Source organism: Melospiza melodia, chromosome 13 (genome assembly GCF_035770615.1).
Source record: "Melospiza melodia melodia isolate bMelMel2 chromosome 13, bMelMel2.pri, whole genome shotgun sequence".
Lineage (NCBI taxonomy): Eukaryota > Metazoa > Chordata > Aves > Passeriformes > Passerellidae > Melospiza > Melospiza melodia.
This window is the reverse complement of record NC_086206.1, coordinates 16,360,874-16,380,380: the sequence shown is the minus strand read 5'-3', so window position 1 is coordinate 16,380,380 and position 19,507 is coordinate 16,360,874. Positions and strand designations below refer to the sequence as shown.

At 55.2% G+C, this 19,507-nt stretch overlaps 2 protein-coding genes across 4 annotated transcripts; one reads left to right on the top strand and one right to left on the bottom strand.

Annotated features, from left to right (window-relative positions):
• Window positions 1-911: 911 nt before the first annotated feature.
• On the bottom strand, window positions 912-6,260 carry PARD6A (par-6 family cell polarity regulator alpha). 3 transcript variants are annotated; one of them, XM_063168026.1, is made up of 3 exons: window positions 6,182-6,260; window positions 4,730-4,952; window positions 912-1,930 (listed from the first exon to the last, which is right to left on the bottom strand). In XM_063168026.1, the coding sequence occupies exons 2-3, from the start codon at window positions 4,847-4,849 to the stop codon at window positions 1,184-1,186; spliced, it is 867 nt and encodes a 288-aa protein (XP_063024096.1). In that variant the 5' UTR covers window positions 4,850-4,952; window positions 6,182-6,260; the 3' UTR covers window positions 912-1,183. The 3 variants fall into 3 exon arrangements, with proteins under 3 accessions (XP_063024096.1, XP_063024094.1, XP_063024095.1); XM_063168024.1 differs by having other exon boundaries at window positions 912-1,971; window positions 6,182-6,254; XM_063168025.1 differs by having other exon boundaries at window positions 912-1,968; window positions 6,182-6,254.
• Window positions 6,261-9,941: 3,681 nt separating this feature from the next.
• Window positions 9,942-16,955, top strand: HERPUD1 (homocysteine inducible ER protein with ubiquitin like domain 1). The gene is made up of 8 exons (XM_063168018.1): window positions 9,942-10,083; window positions 11,462-11,539; window positions 11,625-11,699; window positions 12,741-12,862; window positions 13,315-13,437; window positions 14,041-14,379; window positions 15,235-15,340; window positions 15,930-16,955. Exons 1-8 carry the CDS (start codon window positions 9,952-9,954, stop codon window positions 16,095-16,097), a joined length of 1,143 nt encoding a protein of 380 aa, XP_063024088.1. The 5' UTR covers window positions 9,942-9,951; the 3' UTR covers window positions 16,098-16,955.
• The last annotated feature ends 2,552 nt before the right edge of the window (window positions 16,956-19,507 follow it).

Here is a 19,507-nt window from a genome sequence, read left to right as displayed (position 1 = left end):
AGGGATATTGTGGAGTATCCTATGCCTGTGCCACCTGGCACACTGCAGTGCCTTGGGATGTCAGGGCTGACGCTGCTGCCAAGGGGTGGGGAATATTTTGGCACTCGAGGGCTGGAGGAGGTGAGATGCCAACTGGAAAATCACCTCATGTGCCCCTGGGGCCACCTCAGGGCAAACCCCAGCCAGGCTGAGCCGGCTGGGTGAGAGTGGCTGGGGGCCATGGGCACAGCCCCGGGCACCTCCCTGCCCCAAACCAGCCTGGGCTAACCAGCCCTGCTGCCAGATCTGCCTCTGCTCTGTCTGGGCCCTGGCTGTGTGCCATGAGTGTCCTCAGCCCTTGCTGCACTCCCAGCCTGCCCTGGCCTCAGGCTCTGAACAGAGTTGGTGCTGGCTTTTCAGACCCCGAGAGCTGCAGGGCTTCCTCCTTGCCAGTCCCACCACAAGCCCTTGGCAGCAGTGAGTGCCACCATCAGCTTGGCACTTTTGGGAGAGGGACTGAGGGTGCTGGGAGCTCCAGCAGAGCAGCAGGGGCAGGTGTGGACCCCCCCTGCCCTGAGCTTGGGGCTGAAGGAGGAGGATGGGGCTGCACTGTCCCCAGCAGCCTTAGCAGGGCCGAGTGACAGCCAACGTGCTGCTGCCAGACCAGGTGTCCCCTGCATTATGAGGGCCCTGCAGCAGGGACAAGGTGGGAATGGGGGGACCAAGCAAGGCTGACTGCATCAGGCCATCAGCTGCCCAAAACAGCCTGGACATGTGTCCTGGAACAGGCACAATGAGTCTCACTGGGGTCACCCAGCACAGCAGCAAAGGTCAAGGCCACAGCCCCAGGCACTGCCTTCCATGCACAGGGCTGGGGAACCCACCCACTGTCCCCCTCCTCCCTGCAGTGACATCAACCAGGGACAAGCACGGTGCTTTCTAGAAAAAGTTTTACTGTCCATTGCAATATATTAATGATGCATATTTCAATAAAACAATTAAAAACCCCTGCTTGCTTGGAAGAGGAGGCGAGGGCGCTCAGAGGGGCAGTGCCCAGCTCGAGTGGGTCCCACAGTGGGGCTCCTGGGGTCACAGGGGGTGGGAGCAGGCAGAGGGCAGCCCCTCTCCACCCCTGCCCGCTGGCCACGTCATCACCCTGGTGTCCACATCCAGATCAGCAGAAACCCATCACGGGCCCCTGTGGCTATAGGGTGAGGAGGGTGCCATCCTCCCGTGCGCTGCCCCTGCCAGGGCTGCCGTCGTGGCTGCCCAGGGACTGCAGGGAGCCCCGTGAGCTGTGTGGGGACAGGCTCCTCCGCAGGGCTCCGTCGGCGGGGCCCCCGTTGGGGCAGCCCCCGGGGATGTAGTGCGAGGCGCTGTCGCTCTCGATGACCAGGTCTCCCTCCTCGTCGCTCTCGGCCGTGCTGTAGTTGCTCAGGTACTGCGAGGCCGGGCTGGGGGTCTGCTGGCTGGGGGTGCTGTCCGTGGACACGCCGGAGCTGCCCGAGGCCTTGCTGCTGCGGATGACGTTGTTGCGCTGGTTGGCCGGCTTGACGGTGATGATCAGGTTGTGGCTGTTGGCCACCATCATGTCCGTCACCTGGTCCAGCGACTTGCCGGCCACGTCGATGCCGTTCACCTCCAGGATCTCGTCGCTGACCGCCAGCAGCCCCGTGCTCTCGGCCAGGCCGCCCTTCACCAGGCGGGAGATGAAGATGCCGGGCACCTTCTCGACGCCCTGCGGGGCCACGCGCACGCTGACGCCGTCGCGGATGTAGAAGCCCAGCGGTTTGTCGGAGCCGTGCTTGTGCAGCCGCACGCGCCGGTGCGTCTCGGGCAGGATGTCCACGTCGATGATGGAGGAGATCTGGCGGAAGTCCTGGGGCATCCCGATCAGCAGGTGAGGCTTGGCCCGGTAGTGCGCTGGCCGCAGCAGCCCCTTCTTCTTCCGCTGCAGGGAGTTGGAGGCGAAGACGCTGGCGTCAGACTCTGCTGTGGGGAGCCAGGGAGGGAGGACACGGGTCAGGCGCTGCTGTGGCTGCCGGGGGCGTGAGCGCCTGCCCTTGGCCCCAGGTGCTGGGGCAGCGCTCAGCACAAGGGCCCTGCTCACAGCTCTCACTGCCTTTTCCTCCCTGCATCACCAGCCTGGCTCTCCCTGCAGCCTGTCTCCGCTGGGGCCCATCTCCTGGGATTACCCAGCGTACACAGGCACACAGGCCAGGATTAGTGGGATCGAGGCAGTGATTCAGCCTTAATCACACTTTAAGCCAAACTCTGCAGTTTAACACTAGAGCTGCCAGCTCTGATGGCCTGGGAGCCGCAGCCATGCCCCAGTTTGGGTTTGGGGAGAGAGGATTCCCCACATAAGTGTGCTGTGGTGGCAACCAACTCCCTTAGGGTGAGTCCAAGCCCAGGAGACAGCACCAGAGTCCACAGCCCCACCAGAGCAGGGCTATTGCTGGCGTGGGTTGGTGATAGCCACCACTGTGTCCTGCAGAACTCTGCCATTCCCAAGGACAGAGACTCCCCATCTCTGGGAAATTCATCCCAGGGCTGCAGCATCCTGAGAGGCCCTGAATATCCCAGACTGTGATTTGTGCCCACGTCCCTTACTCCACCATCAGGCACCTTCATACAGGGTTAGACTCTGTCCTTCTGGACCGTGGCCTGGGGCTGCTCTGTGGGGCCCAGCTCCAACCCATCCCTCTTGGCCTCCTCCACCAGGTGCTGGGGAGTAGCCCCTGGTTCCTCTCTGGTTTCTCCCCATCTCTTTCCATGGGGGAGCCCACATCTGGATGCTCCATGGTCAGCACATTCCACACAGTGTCCCCAACCAGCACCTGGACACTGCTGCAGCTGCAGGGCTGCCAGGGATGTCCCCAAGCCCAGGGGACATGGGATTTCTCCCTAGCCAAGCCAGCCTGCCAGGGCTCCTGGTTTATAAATATCTCCCTGCACACACAGCCTTGGCATATTTTTAGCTCGGGGAAGGGTGGCGGAGGCTTTCCCACAGCTATTTCAGCACTCAGCTCCTCTCCAAGGGGCGCAGAGTGGCGGGGCCAGGCAGGTCCAGCACGCCAAGGATGGGCCCCATGGTGGCCCTGGCAATGTCCCACACTTTTCCCTGCCCTGCCAGTGAGCCTTGGCCCAGGCAAGGATGGGCAGCACCACTGTCCCAGCCAGGCTGCCCTGCAGGGATGCCCTCACCCAACGGGGTGATGGCACTGAGGGAAGCCCGGGTACAGCCTCTGCTTTTGCCCTGCTGTGGCAGGACTGGCTGCTGCAGAGCCCACTGCCAGGAGCACACCTGAGTGTGGTGTGTGTGTGTGCACAGCTCCCTGCACCCGGCGGGCTGAGAGGCTCTGCAGCCACATTCCTCAGCGACCCAGACCGGTTCAACGACAGCCCAGCCTCGGGATGACCTGGATCCATTTTAAATTAGCTGTGATTCACCCAGGACTTGCTCCTGGCCTCTCTGCTCACCTCCCTGTGGTGCTGGCAGCCCCAAGGCCCCTTTCCTGCGGGCACAGCTGGGTGCTGGGGCTCCCTGGTGCTGCCTGCCTGCCTTCCTTATCATGCTGCCCATGGAGCCAGGCTCTGCCTGCTCCCTCTGCACACTGTGTGTCTTGGCACAGTCAGCTGGGTCCTCACAGGCTTCTCCAGCAGCTCATGGGATGGCTCTTGGGAGCAGGAGTGATGGTCCCACTGCAGCCTTGCACACCCACCCCTGCACGGACTCTCCATGTCACAGCCTGGGTCCCAGCATTGGGCCAGGAGCAGGGGATGGTTCAGTGCTGGCAGTGACAGCCCCTGAGTGCACCATGAGCTCCAGCAGCCTGGATCACTGCTGCCAGCCCCCACACCATGCAGCCACAGGGGAAACACATGTCCAGGGCATCCCACATCACCCTGATGCAAAAGCCCAGGAAAACTGACACAGCAGCCAGGGCTGGCCACCAGCATCACCTCTCACCCAGAGACTTCATACCGCTAACCTGAGCTGGAAACACAGACTCACTCTGGATGCTGTGCTGACCCTGTGGCTCTGGGTCAGGCTCTGGCTCTGTGAACTGCTGACTGAGGGTGCTGTGAAAGAGAAAACCTCGGTGCTGCTAAACTGAGTGGAAGGGGATGGGCTTGTTTTCCCTGCAAACAGGAGAAATACTCGGAGTGTTTGTCCCTTGGAGGCTTTCATCCTCACCAGGACACTATCAGGAGGCTATCAGGTGTACCTGTGCAAGGAAGTGATTCTTTGGGAATGTGCCACTAAGGTAAGGGCAAGCCCGTGGTCTGCCAGAGAGGCACCAAGCCTCTTCCCAACACCAGAAATCCAGCAGCACCTGGCACCCTGAGAGCTCTGCCAAAATGATGGCTGCTGCCTCCTCAGGGCAGGAAGCTGGATGGGGCTGCTGGCACAGCACTCACAGGAGCTATACAGGTGTTATCTGGGAGCCCACGCTGGCTTGGCTGGAAAACACAACTTCAAAGGGGTGAGTTGCAAGGATCTGCCTTTGCTCACCAGGTCGCACGGGGCTGGGCTGAGGCAGGCGCCCTGGGCTGCCAGGGAGAGCCCTGGCAGGGTTCTGGCAGCCTCTCAGTGCCACCATCTCCACATCCATCCACCAAAGCAGTGGCTGGAGGGTGTGTGACCAGCCAGGCCCTGCTGGCACAGCCCAAAGGTGGAACCAGCAGTACTGCAGGTTGTGGCTCATCTCTCTTGGTAGGAGGACACATCCAGTGCCCCGCTTACCCTTCTTCTGGATGATGACCCTGAGGAGGGGGTTGGCAGAGGACAGGGCTTTGTGGTAGTTGTCGTCGTTGTTGATGGGCAGGAGGTCCCCGTGGATGTCGGTGTAGCCCAGGAGCACATCCACCCGCGGGATCTGGTGCACTGTCTGCAGCAGCTGGTAGAAGTCCTGGAAGCTGCCGGCGCTGGAGCGCTTCATGGCAAAGCGGCGAAATTCAGCGTCGAACTGCAGGGGAGGACGAGGAAGAGGAGGAAGAGGGTGACTTTGGGCAGGGCTGGCCCTGATGCAGGCAGGGCACCGCACAGAGCTGCCCCGGGGCAGGCAGAGCCGGTCAGGAGGAGCCCGTCCCAACAACAAAGTAAGAGGAGGGAAGCAGATTTTGTGCCCAAACGCTGAAGTGATGGGGCAGAGATGGCCCCGCGGTGGAGGAAGGGCCCTCTGACCGTACCACCAGCCGCGGCAGACCCCGCGCTGCCGGGAGCCCTTCCCTGCGACACGGGCGCTGCCGTAGCACCTGGTGAGCAACAGCGCTAATTAATGCCTCCTTCCGTCACGACGAACGGGAAGCCAATTAAGAACAGGCTGAGGAGCGCTGCGAGGATCGCGCTGCCCGCGGGGGTCACACCCCAGCTGGAGGGGCAGGCGGTGCCACCACGTCCTGGGAGGGAGGGCACCCTGCACCCCGCCGGGGGTCCCGAGCAGGCAGTGCACAGCTGGATAAGGGTGCACAGCTGGATAAGGGTGCAGAAAGGGAGTGCACGCAGCTGGGTGAGCACAGGGATGGGTGGATGGGCACAGGTGGACCATGGTGCATGTCTGGGTGACCGCACACATCTGGGCAAGGGTGTGCCAGGTGAGCGCATATCTGGGTGAGCAGACACGTCTGCGGGAGACCACAGCCGGGCGAGCGCACAGCGATGCAGGTGTGCACATCTGGATGCGCGACAGGGGCTCGTCCCTTGCTGGGGGCGCACATCTGGGTGATGGCACAGCCGGGGATGAGCCTGCCTTGCCGAGCACGCACATCTGGGTGAGTGCACATCTGGGCGAGGTGTGTCGCCGGGGTGACCGCGCACCCCGCACCCCCGCACCGCCGGGGCCACCCCGCACACCGGGGCCGCCGGAACGGCGCACCGGCGCCCTGCGCATCTGGCGAACGCTCCTCCGCGGCGTTCCCACGGCCGCACCGAGCGAGCTCGCGGCCCGGCAGAGCCCACGGTGGCGGGACGCCGCGGCCGCCGGGCCGGGCTGCGCTCGGGGAGGCTCCGGGCAGCGCCGCCGCAGCGCGGGGAGCGGAGAGCCCGGCCGGCCCGGCTCCAGCGCCGCTCCCCGGTGCGCGGTGCCACCCCACGTGTGCCGCCCGACGCGGGGGCGACGCGCTCGGTCGTGACCCGGCGGAACCGGCGCGGGCATCGGCATCGGCATCCCCGGCGCCGTCCCCGGCGGGCGCTTACCTTGCTCTTGACCTCGATGACGGGCTCGGCGGAGCGCGCCGGCGTGCGGTGGTGCTTGGCCATGGTGCGGGCCGGGCCGGGCCGCGGGGCCGCGCCGCCACCGCCGCTCCCGCGGCCACGGGGGATTTTCACCGGCCATGACGTCACCGGCGGGCAGGCCCGGCGCCGCCGCGCCATTGGCCCAGGCGGGGCGGGGGGCGGGGCCGGACGGCTGCTGACAACGTCGCCGTGGAAACGGGGGTGGGGACGGGGCCGGCAGGACCCCCATCCTCATCCCCGTCCTCATCCCCGTTCCCAAGCCCGGCTCCATCCCCATCCCCTCCGTGCCCGTCTACCCGGGCACGGCTCCGCTCCCCGTCCGGCCGCCGCCGCGCCGGGACGGCACCGGCACCGCGCCGCTAACCTCGGGCAGTCGGGAACATCATTAGCGACACATTAAGCGCAACAGCGGCCCCTCTCTGGGGACACCGAGCTCCGGCAGGCGGCCAGCATCCGCACGGAATCCCGCGAATGTCACCGGTGGAAGCCTCGGCCCCGCCCGGGAATATCCCTGCATTCCTCCAGGCTGGCAGGGGCTTCCCGTGCCACAGGTTTGGTGGCCTTTGGCACAGGCAACCCTGGTAGCAGGGGATGTTTTCCAGCTGTGTCCCTCATTCCCCACCTCCTGGTTCGTTCTGGCTTCTCTCCCTTGTCTGACAGGGAAGTTTCATGCTGCTCCAGAGCAGCATGGGCCAGGGAACGTTCATTGTTTGGGGATGATTTGCCTTAGTGAGCAGTGGAACAGCTGAGCGAGGGGAGGGACCCTGACCGAGTTCACGGGGTGTGCTGCAAAGCCTCGCCGTGCCTGTCCCACACCAGGCTGCCAGGATGTGCAGGCACAGCACATCTCCTCGGTGCTGCCAGGCTGTGCCCACAGGTGATGCCCGTGGGATGTCTCTGGCAGAACTGGCTCTGCTCGGGCACAGAAATGCTCAGGGACAGCCACAGAACCCCCTCCCTACAGACCCCACTGCAGTGCAGCTCTGCCAGCGATGCCAGAGCACACTGTGAGCTCCCTCCTGCCAGCACCAGGGTCACCAGCCCCAGAGCCTGAACAAAAACAGACTCTTGCTCATGGACTCTGAGGAATTTTGGACCCAAAGGGGCCATAACACCATGAAACAGTTTTTAAAGCCAGACACCCAACGAGCACAGTGCTTCTGACAGAATAAGCATATCGAACCAAGCCCAGACAATCAGCTTGGCTTGTCTGGATTCTGCTGCCCTTTGATCCTTGCCCTGTCCTGGCCCAGGGAGCAACTCCTGGTCAGGACAAAATTGCATCACACCCCGGCATCCCTACAGCACCAGGCCCGTGTTAGCTGCTCTCAGGCTTGTCCCTTATGTCACCATGCCTGCGTGAGCAAAGGAGCACACCAGGCTGTGAGACCATGGGGCATCTCCTCATGTGCTGGCAAATTCTCCTCCGGCTGTTCCTGCTGTGCCAGGAGATTGCCATGCCATGAAAACCAGCCTGACCACAAACAGAGCTGTAAACTCATCAGCAATACCCACTCACCCCCCCCAGTTTCCTTTGTTGTTTTGTTTGTGTGTTTTTTTTTTTTTTACAGAGTAATTGTGCTAAGTTCAGAGAGATAGAGAGATAATCCTGATTTACTCCGTGGTTAATATTTACGCAGGTGACAAAAGCAGCTTGCAGCCCTTCATCTCCAATTTTGGTAAATTGGAGTTAATTGTTCAGCAGGACAGTGGGGTGATGTGCTGGTCACACCTTCTGGTTTGTGCTGTGGCCCCTTATCTGCTGCCACAGAGTGAGCTAAGCTAAGCAGACACTATCAGGGCAAGTGTTTGTTTTGCCTCAGTCCCAGGAGCTCTGAATCAGCCTCTGGAACTGTAGCATGTGCTACCTGATGTCCAGATGTGTCCCCGACTCCAGCTCCACCAGTTCTTGGCTGCTGTGGGTGAGGGCAGCGAGGGCCTGGCTCTCTGGTGGGTCCAGCACTCCCAGACACGGAGGGGGAGCTGAGGTTCAGCACTCAGGTGCCTCAGGAGGTTGTTCCTCCAGCCCCTGCTCCAAGCCAGGTCAATGCTGGATTTAGGTGGGTTTGTCCAGTGAGCAGACATTTTCCCCAGCAATGGCTCAGACATGGAATGGGCAGAAAGCAGCCCAGCTGAGTTCTGCCCCTCTTGTCTGTGATGAAGGAGGAGCACAGGAGCCTGAGCTCGAGGCAGGATCGGCGCTGTGGCTACGGCTGCACAGCTGCTCCACGGGCCAGCAACAGCACAGGGAGTCCCAGATAAAACACACAGAGTGCCTGATCCTGGTTTCACTCCAACACCTGCACAGCCTTACCCTGGCCCTGCCACCCAGGGGAACTCGCTTGGTGCTCTGAACAAAGGCTGCAGCCAAGCGAGCAGCAAAGTCACCTTGACTTTGGCAATGGCAAGAGTGGCCCTGGACACTGCGTTTGTCAGCAGGAGCCGAGGGATGGGGATGACGATCTGTGCTGATGGAGCAAGAGCAGCAAACAGCTCTGGCTGTGTCCCTTGGGCTGGTGGGACACAGAGCAGGAGTCAGGGAGGCAAAGCCCACCCGGGCATTGAGCCCTCGCAGGGACAGCAAGGGCAGAGCAGGCAGGAGCGCAACCTCATCCCTGTTGTGGGGTGGATACGAGAGGGGAATGGGCTCTGATGGAACTCTCCACCCTCACACGGACCTACCCAGGCAGCTGCGGGGGCTTCACCCGGCCAGAGCCAGGCTCAGCTCAGTTCTTCATGATTTTATGCTGTCACTCCCAGGGCAGCGCTGCCCCCGGCTCGGCTCTGACCCGGGAGCCGCGGGGTGATGCATCCCCGTGGAAGAGCGGCTTTCCTGCTTGCAAAATCTACTCTCGGCTGCACACTCATCCGTGCCTTTGGGCAACAGGTCTGGCTGCCAAGGAACACCAAGGAGCAGCTCCTGAAGCACGCACAGTAAATACCTGGTGCCGAGATAAACCCGACGTTCCTACAGCTTTGTTTGGAAGGACGCGAAAACCCCCTCCTGGTGCATCGGGATCATTACCACGGGCTTTTTACGGGAAGATGGGCAAGAGGAGGAGCGCTCAGAAGCGGCTGGTCCACGTTTTTATGACTTTTTGATTATTTTTTTTTAGTAAAATGTCATTAATTATTAACTTTCCCCAGCACCTCTGCACACTTCTTTTGGCTCCAGCCAGAAATATGGTTTGTCGTGTACCCACAAAGGCCGCAGCGGAGGGCTGAGGTAAAAACCGGCTGAGGTAGCTACACAGATCGGGTAAAATAACCATAGGGAAAAAGGGGATGTTTCACCCGGATCAGGCTGTGGATGCAGCACACGCGGGGCTCCACAGAGCTGTGCTGCTCCAGCGGGCGAGGGGAGAGGGAAGGCGAAGCAAGGGATCGCTAAGAGCGGCGTTGGTGCCGGTGTTGATGTGGTGGAGGGACTGAGGAGAGCGGCACCGGCCCAGCCATGGCCTCCGCCCCTCAGGGCCCGGGCAGGGCGGGGCGGCTCACGGTCGTTGTGGTGACCGCATAGCCCCGCCCCCAACCCGGCACCACCCAATCAGCGCCTCCGTATCCTCACGGCGCTGCACGCGAGGCTCCGTCCCATTGGCCCACGTGGCAGCCCCCGCCCCCGCCCGCATCACGGCCAATCAGCCGCAGCCACCGCGGCCCTGCGGCGGGGCGGGCCCCTATAAAGATCTGGCCGGGGAGGTTTTGCAATCACCGCCCGCCCCGCGCCCGCCATGGAGGAGCCGCTGTCGCTGCTGGTCCGGAGCCCCGCGCAGCGGCACCGCGACCTCCGCCTCAGCGCCCAGCCTGCCTGGACCGTGCGCCGCCTCAAGACCGAGCTGCGCCGCCTCCTGCCCGACGCGCCGGTGAGTGCGTAGTCCGCTCTTGCCGCAGCCCCGTCGGGGGTCCCTGCGCGCAGCCCGGCTGGGTGGGTGGGTAGTGCGGGCTGGCTGGCTGCTCCCCGCGGGGCAGCGGCGGCAGCTGCCGCGGGGCTCCGGGACCGGTACCTGCTTCCCTCCCCCCATCCCCCTCCCGGGGTGTCCTGGTCCCGGTTGCGTCAGCCGCGCTTGGGGCGCGCTTGGGCTATTTCGGGGCAGGTTTGTGGCCGGTCGCGGTTAATGATTAACCAACGGGCCTCCCGGCACGGCGCGGCCCGCAGGTGTGCGGGGACGGCAGAGCCCGCGGCACCGCAGCCGCGCCCGGGTACCGCACCCAGCTGGGCGGGCAGAGCCCTACCTGGGGCACGGGGCTGTGAGGGGCTGGGGTGCCGGTGTGTGCCTGCCCCCGGGACACGGGAGCCGTGAGGGGCTGGGGTGCCGGTGTGTGCCTGCCCCCCGGGACACGGGAGCCGTGAGGGGCTGGGGTGCCGGTGTGTGCCTGCCCCCGGGACTCGGGAGCTGTGAGGGGCTGCAGTGCCGGTGTGCCTGACACGGGAGCGCTGCAGCAGCAGCTGCTCTCCCAGCCCCGCTGCTCCCACGGGACGGTGCGTGGCCTTCGCAGAGCCGATAAACTTGGGCGAGATCTCCAAGTTCAGCCTTGAGCAAATGTCACGCTATCTAAGCCACACTTAGATATAGTGTGGCTATATCTATATCTAGATATATGACATGTCTATACTCATTTTTTCAAGAGTTCCAGGGATAGTGACTCTGTTTCCCAAGGTAGCCCATTTCGATGTTTAGCCATTCCTTCAGTGAAGAAATTTTCCTTAATATCCAACTGGAGTCTGCCCTGCAAACTTAATACTGTTTCCCCTTGTCCTGTCACTAGTTGCTTGGTGCCAGGTCTGATTCCTGTGCTTTGCCATGCTTTCCCTGGCAGTGTGGTGATTAGCCAGGAACAGGCTCCATGAGTTCCACTGATAAAGCTCCTAATAAAGAGCAGCTGGGTCCCATTGGATGGGGTGTAACAGATTGACTTGACGCCACCTCTGGTGCTGATCAGATTAGATGGAACTCCAAACTTCTGTTTTTAAGAAATAAAAATGTTTTTGTTAGAATTGTGAAAGATATAACACATAACCAAATTCTTTGCCCAAGGGACTTTGGGTTCTTATGCAGGTTTGCACCTCGATAATATCCCACTTGGGCATTCAGTTGTGCTCATAATTTCAGCTGAATTTAGATGTGCACCTTGGTATGTGGGGATGCTCCAAGCTCTGTGCCTTTCTCCACCAGCTCTAAGCTGTGTTGGTTAATGCTTGGCCGAGCGAGTAATCCTATTCCTTGTTTTCTTTCTTCAAAGCCTGAAGAGGACCAAAAGCTGATTTATTCTGGGAAGCTGCTGCTTGATCACCACTGTCTGGGAGAATTGTTGCCAAAGGTATAAAAAAGTATCTTTTATGATGTGCTGAAATATTTCCAGAGAAGGGATTTATTTTTTTAATGGATCTTCTCTTATATTTCAGCATGGGGAGCTGCATGCTCTTCATTTGGTATACAACTTCAAGACTCCTGCAAATATGCAAGGAACCAAATCAGAGGTAATTAAACTTAACTCTGAATCTTGGGCTTGTAACTGAAAACAAGAAGTGTTGGTTGACCATTTTTAAGTTCCCTTTTACTGCAGTTCCCTTTTCCTTATTAGTGCAACAGCAGTATTACTTTGTGATAATTTGTTTGGGAATGTGATAATGTATTTGGCTTAAGCTGAGGAAAAATATTGCCTCTGCAGTTCATCAGTAAATATTCTTGTAGTGTCTGTTAAGAAAGATCTAGTTGTTGTGATGTGCTGCTCAGGGCAGAAATGCCTTCTGGCAGATTCAGTTCTATTAAATAGTTTATGATTTGCTGTGTCCCAGGCATGCTTGGACAGACTGAGCTTGTGGTCAGAAGTAGAAGGAAGTGGTTGTGATGTGTGTGGGGAGGGAAGAAGGCTGAGAACTGCAGGCACTTCAACTCCCATTAATGACTCATCTCTGGCTTCCTCTCTGCAGGCTCAGCCTCACTGCTTGAGCTCAGTCCGGACTGCTCTCAAGTACAAATGGCCAAAACCCATTTTTTTTTCTTTAAAGTGGCTGGGCAAAGGTTTCTAGAGCTGTGTTCCTGTTGCCCATTAAGGGCACTGTGAGCTAACCCTACCCATGCCTGCTGGTTGCTGGATGTCAGCCAGCTTTGGCTGGGTGTCAGCTATATCACCACAGGACAGCTCCCAAACTGTGTGCAGCAGTTTGTGCAAGCAGTACAAATTTGCCATAGGAAAAAGCCAAAGTGTCTTTTGTATTGTATATTTTTATAACCAGTTGGTCACAATGCATGTATAAGAAGTAACAAATACAGTGTAGATCTTGTGAAAGGGAGGAGTAGCATCAAATCAGTTTTGCATCCCAGTAATTTGGTTCCAGGAGGTTTAAAATACTGATAGAGGTGCTTGTGGTGTGGTGCCCAAGGGCAGGGGCAGCACTGACAGGTGCTGTGCAGGAACAGGTGTTAAAATGAGGGCACACTTTGTGGGGTGCAGCCTTTTTGCACAAAGTGTGTGTGGTGTCCTGAGAAAACCTCACTGGCTGCCCTGCTGTCTGTAGGTTAAAGCTGATCAGCCCAAGTCACCATCAGAATCCAGGCAGGAATCAAATGTGTCTTCCTCAAATGGTGCAAGGTCGAGGAGCTCTTCAGGTGTCCAGTCATCAGCAGAAGCCAGTAATGGGTAAATATAAGTTTATGTACATTTTTAAGATGTTGTGTTTGTGTTGGAGGCCACATATACTGTCATGAGTCTATAGAACATGGGCCACATATGATGAGGCTTTATATAAAAGCTTTAGTAGACATACAGTAATTTGGATTGGAAGGAACCTTTAAAGGCCATCTAATCCAACCCTCTGCCATGAGGGACACCTTCCACTGGATCAGGTTGCTCTATCCAACCTGGCCTGGAACACTTCCAAGGATGTGGCCTCTAAAGGAAAGTGCACTGCTCTGTTAATTAGGAAGAAAAGTCTTTCCTTTGTCCATGTGGGTAAAGACATGTCTAGAAGGAAGAATTAATTTTGTATTTGGGTGCAGAAAATGGCAGAAACTATTTACATTGTTCTGTAATAAATGGCTTTTGCTGTTAGCCCTGTGTTTGCTAATGACTGTGTTCAAATTTTGATCAAGGCTGGAAACAACTCAGCATCCCTTCCAGAGTGTGGCTCCTGGCTTCTCTGCTTACACAACCTACAGCATGCTTCAGATGTCCTGGCTCCAGCAGATTTATGCAAGACAGTACTACATGCAATAGTGAGTGCTCTATTCTAAGCTGCCAGTAGGAAGCAGAAACTGTAACACAAGAAATTTGAGAGCTCCTGGCAATTCTTCCTCTTTTGATGGTGCTTGGAGACTTTTTCACCATAACTTGTGCTGAATGTTGTGGGGTTGCACCCCTGACTCTGCTGCTCTTCAGGCCAGTGGTTCTGCATCTTACCTATTGTCTGTCTGCTCACTGGGAGGGCAGGTGGCTCTGGAGTAAATCTGATCCTGCCGAGGAGCCTTTGTTCTTTTTTTTTGACTGCTCAAAGTGCCTACAGCATTGACTGGACATCAGTGATAGGTCAAGCTGAAGGCTTTTAGACTACCTGCAGATTGCTCTAAATAGTTTTTGTGAAGTATTGACAGTACTGTTGATAAAGGGGAGGGTGCCTGGTTTGATTTGTTGAAGTCACTATACAATTGTTATGGGTAGAACTAAAACTTGTTTATAATGCTTCTCTAGCCTCTAAATGCTTTCTACTTGCATGTGGTCTGACTCTATTGCTAAAGATGGACAGACTTTCACACACAGGCCCTGTGTGGAGTGAGAGGGTTTGACTGAGCCTCATTCTGTACTTTGTTCTCTGCTTCCAGCTTGGCTTCCACTGCTGCATCTGCTGACCCATCCCATGCACGGCATTCTCAGGAGATACCAGTGACACCTCCAGCTCCTCTCCCAGACCCATTTCCTGCCCAAAACCAGCCTGGAAACCAGAATGTTGCTGCTCAGGTTAATGCAGTGGCTGACCAGAACTTGAGGATGAATGCCCAAGGGGGGCCCCTCATGGAGGAAGATGAGGAGGGTGGCAATCGAGACTGGTTGGACTGGCTCTACTCAGCAACACTGTTATATGTTTTTGTCAACATGGTCTATTTCTACTCCAGCATCAGCAGACTCCTCCTCGTCATGGGTGGCACTGTTCTGATGTATCTGTAAGTGGATGTGTTAATGTTTGCTGTTCAGAAGGGTTTCACTGAAGTACTGAGTTCTGTGCCCAGGGAGCTTCCTGGTGGTTGAGCTTCATAGGACTCTTGGACCTGGAAAGGGCAAACTGCTCCTCTGTATCCTGGTATAACTCAGTATTTAGAAAAATGATAATTAAGCCTATATCTGGATTAAATTAAGAATGTGGCTGATCTCACTGGGGTTTTGCAGTTTCTGGTGCAACTGTCTTTCTATTTCAGAAAACTACTTGAAACCAAAGTAGCCCCTGTTGTTAAGCTCCAGCAACTCAGCAGCATGGAGCAGGCAAACCTCTAGGTTCAGTGTGGGAAATTACAATTTCTTGTTGGGGAATTAGTGGTTGAAGTCTGGGAAGGGGTCTCACACTTGCTGTTCAGTCATGCATCCATGCAGTTCTTCTGCTGGTTGTCCCTCTGGAGAACAGACCAAGCTGAACTGAGTGGAGTGTCTTCAACTGCCTTTGATGCTCTCTGTGTGGGGGGAGTATAATTAGGATAAAAACACAGACATAATGCACCCTCAGCTGCTGTGCTTGGGATGTCTTATCTGAGAAAAAGAATCTGGCCTCTTAAATTCTTGGATTACCTGTGGAACAAATGATGTAGGTGTCTGAATTGTAGGTCTAGGAGTTAAAAGTGGAGCAGCTTTTCCAACATCTATGTTGACTTGAAGAGTTGAAGGTTCATTGTTCCACTGAAAGTCCTTAAATTTTACTGTTGGTGGTTGCCAGCAGCACTGAGCAGTCAGATGTGCAGCTGTTGAGTAACAGGATGAGTAATGTTGAAACAGCATTAATTAATTAATTAATTTGTTACTTTTCCCAGGCACCATGCTGGACGGTTCCCATTTAGACGAAGACCAGTTCAGGCCTTCCCAGGCAATGTTCCTCCTCAAGCTGCTCTAAACCAGGACCAGAACAATAATTTTCAGGTATTGTCTTGCTGTATTTTTAAACCATGAAACTCTGGGAAGTTTTTGCTTTCGGTTTAATAATTGTAGTGGAAAAATTTGTAGTAGAAAAAAATCTTTTCTTGAAACTTCTGTAAGACAGTATGGAGAATAATTGTCACCTGAGTCCTCCTGTAGTAAATTCATTAGTTAACCTGAAATATTTTGGTGATCTTTTAGCTGCTTCTGTCCTTTAGGAGGTTGTAGTGGGAAGTGGTCTGTTACAGGTTGTAACTGAGGGCAGGGCTCAGGCTGCACCTCTGTAGGATTTTTGTCTGTAAGCAGCTTGAGTCTTTCATTTCAAGCTGACAGTTCTGATGTCAATTAAAGTTAATTAGCTGTAAATACATAATTCACCTGATCTGGTGCTTGATGGTTGTCCTGGACACCAGTGTGAGGTAATCTGTAGTGGCCATGTGCAGCTTGGGCTTTTGACTTTGTATCTTGAAAACTTGAAAACTTTTATATTTAAACAGTGGCGTTTTTGGCAACAAAACCACAGTTTGATGCCAGATTTTTCTAATGTATTTCTGAAATTCTTCTTTACCAAATATCCTTTTTTTTTTGACAGGGGGAGAATGGGGGCAGAACAAATGAGTCTGAGGCACCTCCTGATGAGGGACAGGCTTTCCAAGAGCTGCAGCAGGCCAGCCCTTCACTCGTGGGCACCGTGTGGGTTTTCTTCAAGACTTTCTTTGCCTCCCTCCTTCCAGAAGGGCCTGGGCTGACCCGTAACTGATTTGTCACCAAAATCTGCTTGTCTGAAACTGCCGTGGACACCTGGGAGAAGCAGACACCAACTCCAGAGCAGGCATGGAAAGCAATGGCGCTTCCTCTGGCTTTCACTGAGCGAGCAAATAAAGCTGCAGGGAGCCTTACATCATTACAGCCCAGGGACTGGGATGCTTGTCCTCATTCCAAAGAACTCTGTTCCATAGCATTATTAGGTACCTATGTAGAGGCTTGGTGTTGTGGACTTGTGCACTAAAGGCACAGGCTCTGAGCGGGTGTGCAAAAATGTTAGGGAAGCAAATTGCTTCTTCTGTGCAATGTGATTCCTGTTGGAATGTTTCAAATGCTGTTTTAATTACACTGAGTGTAGGATCTCAAAAATTGCTAGATATGCATTAGCAGATTTTTAGCAAAGATCTATTGTTAAATTTGCTTCAATATTTTAACTTTTCTTTGTAAATATTTCCCTATGAAGAATATATTGTGCAATCTCCTTGGTGGACGAAGTGGAGGACTGTGAGATGATGTGGATGAGCAATTACCTCAGTGGAGTTGCAGACTAAATTTCATGATGCTGAATTCAGATGATTTAAATTCAAGATTTAATTCCTCCTTCCCCTCTGCCCTGCTGCCAGATCATGGGGGAAGAGTGTGTTCAGGTATAAATATATTTAGCAAAAACGTATGCAAAATGTAAACTTCTTTACTGCTTTTGGATGCAAAGTTAAATCAGTTTAATTCCTGTATTCAACTTTGCATTCTCACTCCAGTGCAACTCCTCTTGTATTATTTCATTGTGTTCCCTTTAATTTCTGATATGGGTAAGGGCTGTTATTGCAATAAAACTTGGAGGCATTTATATCTACATTTGTATATATTCTCTAAAGCACAGGGTGTGTTCTTGCCTATTTTTTATTGAAAAGTGATGAGGGTATTGGGATGTGAGGGGAAAAGGTGCTGAACTCATTTCCTTGCCCAGCTGTGCTCTTCAGCAGGTAAAGTGCCTTGAATAGTTTGGAGTTTGTTTGCTTATGAAAAGCTGGTAACAAAAAGGCCATGGACATCTTGAAATGGGGAATTCTGTAGATATTTGGGAAGTTGGGCTCCTTGAACCCTGCCTGAGACTCATGGTGGAGTTGCTGCCCAGTCTTGGCTCAGGTTTAACTTGGCTTGAAATGTGCTCTCTAGGAGCAGCTGCCACTCTGGAACTTGTCACTCTTGTCCTCTGCTGCCTGCACCTGGCAGGACACTGTGAGGAGTGTGGGCAGGGCCAGCACACATCACTTGGGACCAGCAGTTGTAGCAGGTAATGCTTGATCTTGCCCTGGCAGATCAGACTGATGCTGGACATGGTTTGTTGGTGTTACCTGTGGAATCCACTTAATCCTGGTGCTGGTTTTGATTTGAACCAATTCTTTCCCAGAGAAAACCAATTCTTGTTTTTCTGCCATATCTTCAGTTTGCTGGAGACTTGGAGGATGGGTAGAACAGTGGTAAAATATTTAAAATGAAATCATTTGAGAGGAGATCAGTTTTGTTGCCCCAGATATATCCTGCATAAGCCTTTGAGGATGTTCCTGGAGGAGCTGCCCACTCTTTCTTGCCTGGATAATGGTTTGGTGCTGCACTTCCCCAAAAAGAGGCATCCCCAGGCTTCTGCACCCTCACAGTCTGTGTCCCTGTCCCTGTGGTTGGCACAGGGTGGGTGACAGCCATTCCCCACCCTAGACACAGCTGCTGCTCTCACCTGAGCTGCTGCATTGGGTGTGCTCCACATCAAGGGTGCTTTGTGGCTTGTGGGTTTTTCTCTCTCAGGGTGTAGCAAACCCTCACTCAGTGCCTAAATTAACTGAGGCTGTGCTCAGTTTGAGCAGTACAGAGCAGTTCCTGGCAGCCAGAAATAAACTGGTTTGATATGGTTCAGACAATGAGCACATAATGCTGGATTACTTGTGAAATCTCTAGTCTGAAAATTTATTTGAGACAGCAAAACATCTGTTGTCTTTCAGCATTTGCTGTTCCCAGGAGCAGGCCAGATGGATTTAAACCTAGTTGAAAAACTAATGAAGTGTAGCTAATGCTGCTGCAGAGATGAGTCCAGTGAGAGTCCTGGACCTTAGAGGAGATTTCCTTAATGGTTCTGTGAATGCACTGGGGTGGAGGGGGGCTGTGACTGCAGCAGGGGACACAAAATGTGGCAGTAAATCCTGTGTAATCCTGCAGAGGCAGCTGCCAGGGGTGTGCACCCAAACTGGAGCACTGGGCTGTGAGGGAACAGTGCCTGGCTGAGGGTTCCAAGCCCTTCTGACTGAGCCAGCCTGCTGTTCTGGGGAGTTGGGGGTTTGGGGTGGCCCTGACCCTGTCACTGAGCAGTGGCTGCCTCTGGGAGCAAGCAGTGACAACTGAGGCATGAAAGGAGCTGAGGCAGCTCAGCCTGGAGAGCTGGCAGTGTAAGCAGTGAGGGATGGCAAGGAAGGGGGTAGAGGCTGAATGACACTGGGCATGGCCCTGAAAATGAGGCAATGCACGTTAGACACAAGGCAAACAAACCTTGAATCTTCCAGAGCAAGGCTGTCCCCTCTGCTGGGCCAGAAGCTGAGAGAGCAGAAGGGGCCTTGGGGCATGTGGGTTTAGGAGGCTGGCTTTGCCTTGGCTCACACTTCCAGCTCTGATTCTGTTGCTGGTTTAGCTCTGCCTGTGAGCTGCAGCACCGTTGTGTGGGGCTCCCGAGAGCAGAGCAGGCAGGTTGAGGCAGTGAAAGTCCTCTGAAGGTCCACAGGGTGGCAAAGTGAGCAGCAGGACACAGCCAGTTCCTCTGCTGTGTGTCCCCTGATACTTTCTGGCAGCTGCCCCTAGCTGAGAGCAGTTGTCTGTCCCCACTGAGAAACAAGTCAGAGAAAAATGTACAACCTGTTGTTCTCAAACACCTTTGTTCTTGTTGTGGAAACTCACTCCTAACAGGCTGCTTGCTTGGGGAGCCACTCGAGTCCTGTTTGTCACTATGGATATGGTCCTGTCCTCAGCTCTGGGGACACAAAGCTCATGAGAATGAGGCTGCTGCTGAGCAGATAAGCTGGTGCTGTGTTTGTTTGTGTGTGGTTTCCCCTTTTCTCTGAAGAGCTGTTTCATTTATGCACTGAAGTCAGTGCCCAGCTGAGTGTCACAGCCTCCCTCTGCTCTTTGTCCTGTGATCCATTTCTATCTGTGGGGCTGGTGGCATTTGCAAAGCAGTGCACACAAACCGAGTCTCCTCAGTGTTACCAAACGTGCCAGCTGCATCTTCACCACCTCCCTCCAGCCTTTCTGCTGCACAAGAATAGCTCTTGAAATGCCTGCTAGTGTTCAATGTGCTGTGAATTTCCAATGGAGTGATATCATGGGGGTCAACCAGTCCTCATGTGAGAGCCCCTCACAAAC